The sequence below is a fragment of the Apostichopus japonicus genome, chromosome 15 (assembly GCF_037975245.1).
Source record: "Apostichopus japonicus isolate 1M-3 chromosome 15, ASM3797524v1, whole genome shotgun sequence".
NCBI classification, from domain to species: domain Eukaryota; kingdom Metazoa; phylum Echinodermata; class Holothuroidea; order Aspidochirotida; family Stichopodidae; genus Apostichopus; species Apostichopus japonicus.
The window spans coordinates 24,195,577-24,208,148 of NC_092575.1; the positions used below are offsets into that span (position 1 = coordinate 24,195,577).

General features: G+C 40.1%; 1 protein-coding gene across 4 annotated transcripts; it reads right to left on the reverse strand.

Annotated features, from left to right (window-relative positions):
- Window positions 1-230: 230 nt before the first annotated feature.
- Window positions 231-10,043, reverse strand: LOC139980825 (uncharacterized). Of its 4 annotated transcripts, none has more exons than XM_071992774.1 (4): window positions 9,900-10,043; window positions 4,018-4,336; window positions 2,480-2,681; window positions 231-1,640 (listed from the first exon to the last, which is right to left on the reverse strand). In XM_071992774.1, the coding sequence occupies exons 2-4, from the start codon at window positions 4,306-4,308 to the stop codon at window positions 985-987; spliced, it is 1,149 nt and encodes a 382-aa protein (XP_071848875.1). In that variant the 5' UTR covers window positions 4,309-4,336; window positions 9,900-10,043; the 3' UTR covers window positions 231-984. The 4 variants fall into 4 exon arrangements, with proteins under 4 accessions (XP_071848875.1, XP_071848872.1, XP_071848873.1 ...); XM_071992771.1 differs by lacking the exon at window positions 9,900-10,043 and adding an exon at window positions 8,270-8,419; XM_071992772.1 differs by lacking the exon at window positions 9,900-10,043 and adding an exon at window positions 7,953-8,139.
- Window positions 10,044-12,572: the final 2,529 nt, after the last annotated feature.

Here is a 12,572-nt window from a genome sequence, read left to right on the forward strand (position 1 = left end):
TGGGGGGGGGAGGTTCAGTCCGGGGATATTTTACATTCCCCGCGGGGGTGGGAGTTGAGGCCACTAGTATACGAGTGTATACTCACCAACCCCCCACCCCCTCCCCTTATCTTTCAAACTCACAGAAATAATTATAAGCACAATCTTGCGTTTAGAGGTACTTAGACTTAATTTCTGGTCTAGATATACATCAGAATGCATCATTTGAAGTTTAAACTTAATTATTCTCGTGGGGGTGGGTGGGGGGGGGGGGTGGAGTACGCCAACCCCTTAATGGGAGCCGGCTTTAACGACCTCAAGGCTGCACCCATTAAATCCTTGATTCACCAATGGGCGTTCCCAGAAGTTCAGGCACCTACGTAAATCTTGACGGGGATTTTGAACCCTCCCCCCCGCCCACCTCATCCACTTTTGAAATTCTGTGCACGTCACTGAATGTTTTTAAAGGGCTTTTGATTAATATTCTCCTAAGAAATGCTACGATCTCCTTTTATTTTGATTCTGTAACTTACTAATTTATCATAGAAAAAAAACACAAGACCTTATTTTTAGCGAAATGCTCTACTTCTTATACAGATTTCGACAACAATTGTTGTTTTTCATTATATAAAATATCTTTGGTTTATATGAGCATCATTTCCTGGCGTCTATAAGGAACAAGACAAATGTCGTCTTCAACTCTCTGCGTTCTCATAGGAACTAACTCTTCCAACCAGTGTTGTAGTACTCGAAAGGTACTCGAACTCGCCTCGTACTCGAGTATTCTCAAGCGATGAAAAGTACTCGATTTAAATAAATTATTTAAATCGAGTACTTTGATAATGATGATAATCAGGTAAAAGGTTCTTGTGTATTTTATCAATTAAAATTACTCCTACTCAGATGAAAAGGTATTTGTACTCGATAATCGGATTCTAAAGGTTGTGCTTAGACACTGGTACTTATAGTAATCGGGACCTAAAGTACTTGACTACAACACTGATTCTAACCACACGTATCTTTGGTCTTACAAGGATTGTCTTGACACAGGTAGTTACCGCCAAATTCGAGCGCAACTCCCGTCAGAACTACGTCTTCTAAGATATCGCCTGATCGAAAAATCATGTCCCAAAATGTCACATGTTGCGTGACCTGTATCCAAGCTGTTGCTACGAAACTCTCCGTAATTACGGGCTCGAAACCGTCAGCGACCGGTCCACAAAGGCAAGTTCCAAAGGTTGTCTCTTCTGCTGAAAAGTGTAGTTTCACCGAATAAAATAAAGATTCGATGGTCACTGATGCCGTGCCGTTGCAAGGTTGGAGGTCTTTCATTGTTACGGAATCATCAGGTCGAAAATCCACCGCGAACCCGCTACGAAAGTTTCTGTAGCCAAACAACATGGCGGGAACCGGAAGTGGGCCAAAATTAACTGTTCCAAAAGACCCCGCGAATGAGACATTTTTCACGGGATCGTATCCCTCCGTCCAAATCCATTCAGGTGGGAAGGACTTCCCCCAGTTTTTCTCTTGGTGGAGATAGCCGGACCCTTGGAGAACTTCTTTAGAGGTGAGATTAATCCATCGGTATGTCCCGGGGGTCGCGAGACTGTACACGAACCAGTGGAGTGGTAAAGGGAGAACGTGGAGCCAACCCTCGGGTCCTGGTAAAAAGAAGAAAAATGTTTACATAAGCAGCACCATTTATGAAGTACTGATAAGACATGCATGAAAATAGGTCTTATGCAGGGGTTACCCCCCCCCCCCACACCCTCCCCGGTGAAAAGTACAAGTCAGTCTCAAATCAATGACAAGTAGATCCTTAAAATTGGAAGGGAGGGGAGAGGAGGGAGGGAAGGGAGGGGCGGGAACACACAAATTCGAGTTATTTTGGAAGGGGCATGAACCGTTATGGCAGGGGCAAAGGCGACTCAAGGAATTTAGTAAGGAGGGATGCCGGCCCTGGGTTCATCGAAGTCGAAAAAGTTTTAGACGTCAAATGATGCACTCGGAGTCATATTTAGACTATTAATAAGGTCTGCATTGGTAGCTCTTAACGAAAGTTTGTGCAAATAAGTAGTTTGTGTGAGCTTGAGAAAGGGGAGAGGTGTACAAAAATGACAGTTTCCAGAAACGAGATTTAATGTCACGAGTTTTAAGTATCACCCAAACGGGACAAGATATTTGTTAACATTTTGGGGTGGGTGGGGTGGGTGGGGTGGATGGGGTGGGGGTGAGCGGGGCGTGGATGTTGTTCTCCACAAAGGTATTTGCCATGTAATCTAATATAACGCTTGGGTTAGTGTCCTCATTTTAATTATAAATTTACTTTTCACAATTGGAGTTACCATGACAACTGTGATTAGCCATGCATTGTTTTATGTCACGCCCTCTCAGAGGGCATACACTATCCCCATCATCAATGTCGTTCTGATGGCGTTTATAAATGTATACATGATTTTTGGAGAAATGTCAAAAGATGCACCAATCTGCGATATCTTACCTAGCCCACCGGGAGCCCAGGGTACAGGAGCACCAAATTCTCCTTCAAATCGAACATCGTTCACCGTCATATTAAATTCTGTGCTGTTAGCTGTAACATTGAAATACCCGTTCGGTCTAGATACCCATTGAAAATCGGAAGGTGCAGACGTAGTAGGATTGGTAACTGGTGGCGTGCCATTTTTGATGGTGACAGAAATGTCCTTTGTGAATAATTGGTAAATGGAACAACAGGTTTATTACAGACATTAATGACATGATGATTCGACTTTCTTGAGTCGTTATAAATCAAAGTAAAGCAGTGAGGTACACAAACATCTGTTCGGGTTTTGATTAGTTCCAGAGGATAGCTAGAGGGGTGGATTGTCCCGGCTGAAGTTTTCATATAACTTTTTGAAAAAGAAAAAAAAAATATGATTTTTACCTTACATTGGAGAAAAACTGAAGGTCTACATGATCAACAAAGTTGTATTCCTTGTTATAATTGACAAGATACATATCGCAAATTTAAATACTACTTAATATAAAATAAACTTACTATATAAACTATATACTATATAAATAAACTATAACTTAATATAAAAATATGATAAAACACAATGCATTTCTATTTGCAAACTTGGATACATTACAATACGGGTACACTATACATAAATTGGTCATTTGTATCCGTTTTTGCTCTATATTGGCAAATATGGAACTTTATTCAATCGGCGTAGATCAATTCCACAGAGTAAGTGAGAGTAGAGTAATACCATTAACACTATCATTACATCAGTGTGTATATAATGATGTATACAGTGGCGTAGCTATGGGGGGGGGTCAAGGGAGGACACGTGCCCGGGCGCCGGATTTTTGGGGGCACTGAAATGGGAGAATGAGAGCAAAAAAAATAATCACTTTTTAGAAAAACATGACGAAATTGATGTATGTCGTCAGACATGAGTATTTTCCAGTTACTAATAAGAATCTGAACTAAATCTAGTTGTTTTTATTAGCAAATTTATAGATTGTGATTTCTTTTCAGTCCATTTCGACCTTTTTCTCTTTTTTAAAAAAAAAATTCTGTTCTGTATTCTGTAATGTCTATATGTCACGGAAATTTCGGGTATTTCAGTATACAGTTCCAAGGCAGTAGATTTCAAAAGGTGGAAATATCATAGGCGTAGGAGCAAAATTTTAGGGGGGGGGGGCTGTAACGACTAGCCCGAAATATATAATATATAGCAGTGGTGGGGGGTGGGCGCATTTTTCTACTCTGGCACCCGGGCGCCAAACCTCTAGCTACGCCACAGGATGTATAACACCTATCTGCTTCAATATTACTGCGCTTTTGTGGTAAGGACTTTGACAATTTTGATGGCAACTAAAGACAACTGTTCATATTTCGCAAACGACGAGTATAAATTGATTGGTACCGTTTCTTAAAAGCCTTACATATTTACTTCACTCTTTGAACAGCCAAATAAACTGAACAACACCTCCGAAGTATTATAATGTTAAGCAGTTTCTAAAGTTAGTATATTTTGATCCATTTACCTCTAAAAGAGGCGCGGTCTCTGTTGAAATCATGCTACGACTACCGTTGCTTCTTATCAGGTTCAAATACGTCAATGTTGCTGCCTTTTGCGTCGCTTCAGGTAGAACACGTCCAAAGAGAATACCAAAAGATCTAGCATTTTCACCGTCTGTCAGTCTAGCATACCAGCCTTCGAAGAATGGTCCCCGATCTGGATATATGTGGGGGTCGTAATCGCTGCCAACAACAGTACGTATGAACAAAGCGAGGAATAACAATATCCTCACCGATGACATCATGTTATAATTCATTTCGGAAATGATCAAGCAATCGATATATCTGGAAAATAAATATAATAATTACAGATAACTTTATTTTTGTGTTTTTTTTTCTCGAAAGTAGACCGCTATGGCACTTCCCAGGCCTTGTAAGTTGCATTTATGAGCTTGAAATTACTAGTGATATCATAAAAACATATGCTCAATGGGGGGGGGGGGGGTTGCGCCCTTCGCCCCCCCCTTGGTTACGCGCCTGTTCTTATCATTATTCTCATTCTCATTTTTCTCATTCTCATTAACACCTTATCATATTCATATTCTCATTCTCATTCTCATTCTCATTCTTATTCTTATTATTATTATTATTATTCTTATTCTCATTCTCATTAATTCCTCATCATATTCATATTCTCTTTCTCATTATTATTCTTATCATTATTCTTATTCTCATTCTCATTCTCTTTCTCATTTTTCTATTTCTCATTCTAAGTTTTCTAATTTTTCTCATTCTTCTCATTAATTCCTTTCTAGCAGTAGTATTTTTTACTGTACTCCACATGGCGAAGGAATATCTTAATTCGAGTGTATAATACAGTGCATTCGAGGAGTTTCATTTATCGGTTCTAATTATGTAATAATAAATAATAAAATGATGCCATAAAAGTGTTGTATGTACCATATGCGGTGGATTGGCCTAAGTAAAATATTTTCTCGTAAACTTCAATAAAAACTAACACAATGTTTTATAGCTAAACTACATGTATATACATTATAAGATACTTGATTCCCAGTACTTTATGACAGATGATATGCAGTGGCGTAGGAAGGTACTTTTGAGTGGGGGGGGGGGGCTGAAGACTGATGGCCGGCCTGGGGAGGGGTCTAAGGGGAGGGGGACACCCTCCCCTTTGGAATTTTTTGGCATTTCCAGGTGGCCTCAGATGCAATTTGGTGCAATATAGCACACTTCAACACCCACTCCATTTTGTAAAGATTTTTTCATTTTCACCTGGCCTTAGATGCAATTTGGTGCTTCAAATGAGATTTTTTTCTCATTTGGAAATGAAAAAAGGGGTTTTCTGACTTGCGGAGCGGGGGGGGGGGCGGAACGATACTTCCGCCCCCCATATTTTTCACTGGGGGGCTGGCGCCCCCAGCCCCCCGGTTCCTACGCCCATGATATGTCAAAGAAATTATGCAGAAGTTCATAAATATACGTACCGCCTAAATTTTCAGTTTATGCAACCATGCATTTCATCTCGTGATCCATATATACATACTAAATCATTGTAGGATTTGGTATACTTTGTAACGAAGCATATAATGACCTTTCCTTTGATTACATTACATTAGGCCTATATATTGACAAAGTGTCTTGATACCGTTATTCAAACAGTTATTTAACTTGGATTTGATAATTGCATCAAACGATTATTATCCCCAGTATCTGATGTGTAAACATGAGACGAAGTCCACTGTCAGAAAACAAAAACGAATACGTCGGCGTTATATAATATTTCACTTTTTCATATACTTAGACTGATGGTTATTTCTACACAGGCGCGTAGCCAAGGGGGGCGGGGCGAAGGGGGAAGCCGCCCCCCTATCTAAGCGTAGCGCCACCATAGGTTGGCGCGAAGCGTACAATAAACTTTTGGCTGAAAATGCCTCCCAGATCGCTGGAAATGGCACTTCCCAGGCCTTGTAAGTTGCATCTTAGCATTTCCTCTTTTGAAAATACTAGCGATATTATAAAAACATTAAAAAAAAAGTAAAAAATATGCTCAAGGGGGGGGGCGGCTGCCCCCTTCGCCCCCCCCCCCTTGGCTACGCGCCTGGGCGTAGTAGTATTGTGGCTCGCAGGTTTCTACGTTTCCCAGAAAGTGGCTAAAATCCATCGTTTATCTTGAAAGGCCGTCGTTTGTTTTTCGAAAAGCTGGTTTGTTACCGGCATGGACGAGTTGTTCTTTAGTGGTCATCGTCTGTATAGTAGGAAGTTGAAACTATATATGTTTCAGTTTCCGTTTGGAATCTGGTTCGTATTTCCGACCTTCCGATGCTTTTTATAGAGTATATGTTTAAACCTTGCGCATCATTTTTTTCCACACGCCCGAAACCATCTGGGAAGAGGAGATTGTCAGCATAGCGGACCGGATCTTCCAGCCATAATTTGTCATCCATGCCCCAGTCACCTATATTGGTAGTTCCATAAGCACCACCAGTAGTAGTATTATTACTCTTCTGTAGGTGATTCGCCGTCTGCAATGTCTCTGAATCCTTCGAGTCAGCCTCGTGACTTTCATATTCCATTGTATCCTCATTCCGTTTTTCATGTGGCCCTTCTCTGATCGTCCACACATCGTCCACACATCGTCCACACATCGTCCACACATCGTCCACACATCGTCCACACATCGTCCACACATCGTCCACACATCGTCCACACATCGTCCACACATCGTCCACACATCGTCCACACATCGTCCACACATCGTCCACACATCGTCCACACATCGTCCACACATCGTCCACACATCGTCCACACATCGTCCACACATCGTCCACACATCGTCCACACATCGTCCACACATCGTCCACACATCGTCCACACATCGTCCACACATCGTCCACACATCGTCCACACATCGTCCACACATCGTCCACACATCGTCCACACATCGTCCACACATCGTCCACACATCGTCCACACATCGTCCACACATCGTCCACACATCGTCCACACATCGTCCACACATCGTCCACACATCGTCCACACATCGTCCACACATCGTCCACACATCGTCCACACATCGTCCACACATCGTCCACACATCGTCCACACATCGTCCACACATCGTCCACACATCGTCCACACATCGTCCACACATCGTCCACACATCGTCCACACATCGTCCACACATCCAAATGTCGAACATGTGAGGTTGTGCGTTGTCTCTTAGCAGACCGCTCGTTTACGTGAGTCTTCGCGTGTCTAACCAACGCATCTCTTAGAAGAAATATCTTTTCACAGACAGTACATGTGTTGATCGTTTACTCTACATCGTGTGTACACGCTGTTGTCGCATTAAGGCACCGCGTCTTGGGATCTTTGACAAATCTTACACACGGGGGGGGGGGGGGTAGGAAGCTTCCAAAAAGAGGGGCACTTCCTCATTCCACAACCACCACTCGTTATGCTATAAACCGATACACAGTTCACCGGCCATATCACTTAAATATATATGATGTGTTAGTATGCTATCAATACTATTTATTGAGATCGTTTATTGTTAACCGTGCTACAAAAAGATATTGGATGCCATTTTTGAAATAGCATGTATAGACTAAAAATAAATAATTAAAATAAAATATTAAAATTAACAAAGGCGTAAGATAACCAAAAGACAGTTCTTCATCAAAGGGGCACATTTTATTTGCCAATAGAGCACATTTGTTATTTTGGGGAAAAAGCAGGGGAGGGGCACGTGCCCCCATTACCCCCCCCCCCAGGCTCCTACCCCCTGCTTACACACATATTCTCCCTCGAAATGACGGACTGGTTAGTTGTAATCAGGTATTAACAAACCACAGGCAGTACTCACACTGGTCTATGAAATAGCCAGTAGTATAGCTACTGGTCAGAGAATATTTTGAAATTTATTTAACATTTTACTTACAAATTCAAGAAGTTTCTTCAGGACACATGCACTCAAAAACATCTATTAGAATTAACGCTTTTGACGGAAACGACTAATCTCCAGACGTAAAAAGTCTGTTGTTGTTTGGTATACTTTGTTTCAAGGAATACTATTGAAACATTAATACAACGTTGGTCTGTTTGCTATAGCAGTACTACAAACACTATAACACGATACACGCTTGTTTTCTACACATACAGACATACGAAAGTAATTTCTGCACTCTTGCAATACTTAGTGCAATAACTTATTATTATAAACAGACATTATTTACAGATATAGTATCGATTGCTTACCGGCGCCATCTTCGACAAGTATATCGGTAGGCCAATGCTTTACTTTAATCTCTAGACAAGTTCCATACACCTTGTGTTACAACAGTGTATATGCAGAAACTATAGCCTACATTTAACATGGTGTAGATATCTCGTCAATCAAAACTTTAAAAAACAAACAATAAGGTACCCATGCGATATGGCAACCTGAAGGGAAAATAGTGTTCACTCGAGTGTAAACACAATACCAAGGCGAAAAGAAGCCATTCGATACAATTTGTATTAAATAAAGAGAAAAAAGGACTAGTCAGTAGAAATGTTGCCAAACAAATTAAGAGTCTGTACAAAGAAAGAAAAAAACACAACCAAACGCAGAACACTGCAGCAATACGGGAGTAAATTAATTTGCTGATTTATATATATTCAGATATACTTGCTGAAAATTTGACAAACGAATTTGAATAATTTAAAAAGAAAATAATACATGCATAAATGCATAAATTCGATAAGACATTATACAGCTACATAGCATGTAACGGGAACCCTCGAAAGTAGTGAATATTTTGTATTCGTGTGTACGCGGTTTCAGACAAGAGCAATTCAATTTTGAGTCTTTTGAACCTGACGTATTTAGGCTTACTTTGGTTTTACTGTGAACGCTTCATAAGTTAGTTACAACATTAAGAGAGTATGATTTTGACAAGGAAATATTAGTAGGCAATCTGTTCTATCGGAGAAACAACAATTATATAACCAAGGTGTGTATAGTGAAATAAAATGTATATCTATACGGTAAAGTTGAGTGAGTGATTCCAAGGAATCACCGATAACATTTGTTTTAATGTGTGTATTGGTATGATTGTCTTAACAAACTTTACCTTATTGTTTTCAATATACACACGTCATAAAACTGATGGTAGCGATAGCCTATATATGCTGCGGGGGGGGGGGGGGGGATCCATCATGGCGAATGTATGTGTAAATTAATTGTTAGGTTTGTATTATCATTATCTGCTTTACATGACAAAAGGGATCTACTTGAGGGGGGGGGGGGCAAATAAGCTGAGTGGGTGAGCCGTGTAGGGAACTGTGCCCCAATATTCTTAGTTAAAACATTGGGGCACTAGTATATGGCTTACAATGAAACTTATGTACCTATCATAAAACATATAGACTTGATACATGTATTTATGAACCGTACTTTTCCTTTTGAACGCCATTTCTACAATACGTGCCTAGAATGTTGAGGTTGCACATGCACTACTGACTAATGAAATGAGAAGAAATGATACGATAATTTCGCTTAGTTCTATTTCTCATCGGGGGCTGAGCAGATGAGAATAAAATATTACTAACTACTAATCTCATAGCACAATGTTTGAACTCTTATTTGACACTTGTTTGAACTTTTATGAGATACACGAGTCATTATGAGCCTGGTAGGCCTAGCGACTACACGAGTTTGTCACTAAACTTGGGTTGGAGGGGGCATTTGATATTCTGTCCCCCACCCTACAGAAAGTGGGGGCGTGTCCCCTCCCCCCCCCCCCATGATTATACGCCACTGGCTATACGTTCAGACAAATTCAAAGACACCGTGGAATGAAAGTCTTGAGAGTTAAATTGTATCAAGTATAAAGTCAAAACTTACCTGGGATACAGAACGTTTGACTATTCAGTCTAGCTGCCTACTTCTCCGTATGAATAACAGTCCACATATTTACATTCTGTATGACGCTATGTGTATTCCCCCACATATGGTCGAACCGATTAAGTTGTCCGCAGCAAGTCACTGTTTACACACCTGTTTAACATCCTCGCTGCATGATGAGCAGTTTCGTAATTCATTATCAGCCCATAATTTACGTACTAATCGTCTTATTGGGAGAAGAGGTTAGTCCGCAGCTCACAGGCCAATATGGGGATATTGCGGATGCGATGTTATCGACCGTTAGGCCTACCGTGGCTCCCCAGTCTGTACGCCACTCAGCCAGGTCTGATCCCAGGCCGAGGCACAGGGGGCCGTGAAGATTTCTGTGCCCCACATCCTTCTCACCATCATGATCGTTGTACTAAGCGTTCACACGATCATACAGAAACACGAGGGTGCCCCTCAAGATTATGGTGCCCCTATATAATTGTTTAATGCCCCCTCGAACTTGGAATTCGTAGAGAAGGCCCTGCACTCAGTTTCGAAACACAGTTAACAGGAATGAGCTTTTCAGCAGGGAAACAGCTCACTGGTTTTCACGAGATGTGTTCATGCTATACCCTACATGATTATTCTTTCAACAAAGTATGCTTAAACCGAAGAAAACAAATTATCTACCTTATATTGTATTGAATTCAGTTAAGTTTTAGTGCATCCCGAGAGGGTTAAAAATGCACTTTCCTCAGACGTATAGTGCACTGCAAACACTTACATCAACTCAGGAAACGTTGCTAAATTTGAGCACTGCAATATATATATATGGACAAATCTGGGCCTGGTAGCCTTTGGTCATTTCTTTGTGTGTGTGTGTGCACTTGTTTAGTATGCTCACTGAGGACTTACACACAGGAATTCCAAGTACTCCGATGTCATTTGAACAGAATCACCACGTCCTCAGAAGAATTCTATTGTCCTCAGAAGAATTCTATTGTCCTCAGAAGAATTATATTGTCCTCAGAAGAAGTCAATTGTTAAGGTATGTATGTGTGTGTAGGGAGAGGGGGGGGGGAGTTCTCGTTTGTGGGTGGTCACTCATGCAATCCATGCCACTCGAGTTAGTTGTTGGCACGATTTGATGACTCATAGTTATGTTTATATATAACTATGACCCAGACGAAAATGCTTTTTTGCACAACTGATATTTCAAAGTCTCTCATTTTTGTGACTTTTTCAAAAAAGTTTCTTTCTCATATTTCTAACAATTGAAATGAAGCAAGAAGCAAAAGGGAACAAACACAAGACTGAATTTAAGGAATCCACTTCTAGTATGACTAAACTATTCACATTTGGATAAAAGAATACAAATAAATACAAACAGATCGATGTGTATCATATGCCGATTCTTTGTTCATATTATAAAGATATTTGTAAGCATTTCATGCAACATAAAACAAAACAAAACAAAAAATAACCAAACCTATGATAGAAAATGAATAATGAAGAGAAATCAGGATAAGGGGTTGCATTTTATCTTGAAAACAGTAGCAAAAGGACCAACCATAAATTCCCCCCTTTTTTTTATAGCATGATAGTTCTTTTAAGTAGACACAAAATGGTGACTTGGATACAGTACAGGCTGCAGGGTAATTGACTAGGTCAAGGGTTCTACTTTTGCAGTTCTATAACTTTATTTTAACACTCGTCAGTGTTGTGAAGAGGAGTCACTAAACTTCCACTGTGAAGTGACAAAAAATAAGTTTGTCAAGTTTTGCCCTTTTTTTTCAGATTATACAATCAAATCAGGACCATTACAGGTCACAGACTCAACTGGACATCGAAACCTCTTCAACAACTGTGACCATAATTTGTCTTTCTAGCATATTTGGATATAACACTGCAGGATATAACACTTGGATATGTATATTAGATCCTCCTGCAAGCAGGAACTCGCGAAGAAGCCATCATTGGCTTATCAAAGCCGCAAGCTGACCAAAGTCAGTCTCTTACATTCATATTTAACGTCAATGATCATGAATTGTCAACAGCTCTGTAACTGGACGACATACATTAATCTTGGAGTGACTCAAACTCGGGACCTTATGAACGAACTTCTTATGATCAAACTTATGATGGAACTCGGGACCTTACGATCTAACACTTGGATATACCACACAGATGTAATACTGACAACCTTTAACCACTCCCATGCTCAACGAGTTGAGACAATATTTTTCTTAGAGAAGATATTTTGTTTTTTCTAATTTTGTTCAATACAAGACTCCCACATAATTATAAGTATAATTACCTGATAAGGTAAAATTTATCTCACATAATTCGGGAAAAATTAGACTTTGTTTGGGAATCTTCCAATTTTATTTGGATGTGATTGATACTAATAGGGCATCAAGAAGGCTAAGATTATTATGATAATGGAGTCACTGACTCATTGTTGATCACCGCTCACTTGATAAGAATATTCAGTATCAATTTTTAATATAACAAATGATAATCATTGCATAAAATACTTAGAGGGTTTTTCAGAAACTTTGCCATAAACTGAAGAGAGCTAACAGTAAGGTGACCATAATTTTTTCAGAAATTCCGTGGACATGATATTGCCGTGGACATCACTGGTAGTGTCTACACCTATACGTTTTAGAGATGATTGGAAAT

Excerpts from the sequence above, each read along its gene's own strand:
- LOC139980825 (XM_071992774.1), bottom strand. The coding sequence starts at position 4,308 with ATGAATTATAACATGATGTCATCGGTGAGGATATTGTTATTCCTCGCT. Across the intron at positions 2,682-4,017 it reads AGACCGCGCCTCTTTTAGAG|GACATTTCTGTCACCATCAA; the intron begins GTAAATGGATCA and ends TTATTCACAAAG. Across the intron at positions 1,641-2,479 it reads CTGGGCTCCCGGTGGGCTAG|GACCCGAGGGTTGGCTCCAC; the intron begins GTAAGATATCGC and ends TCTTTTTACCAG.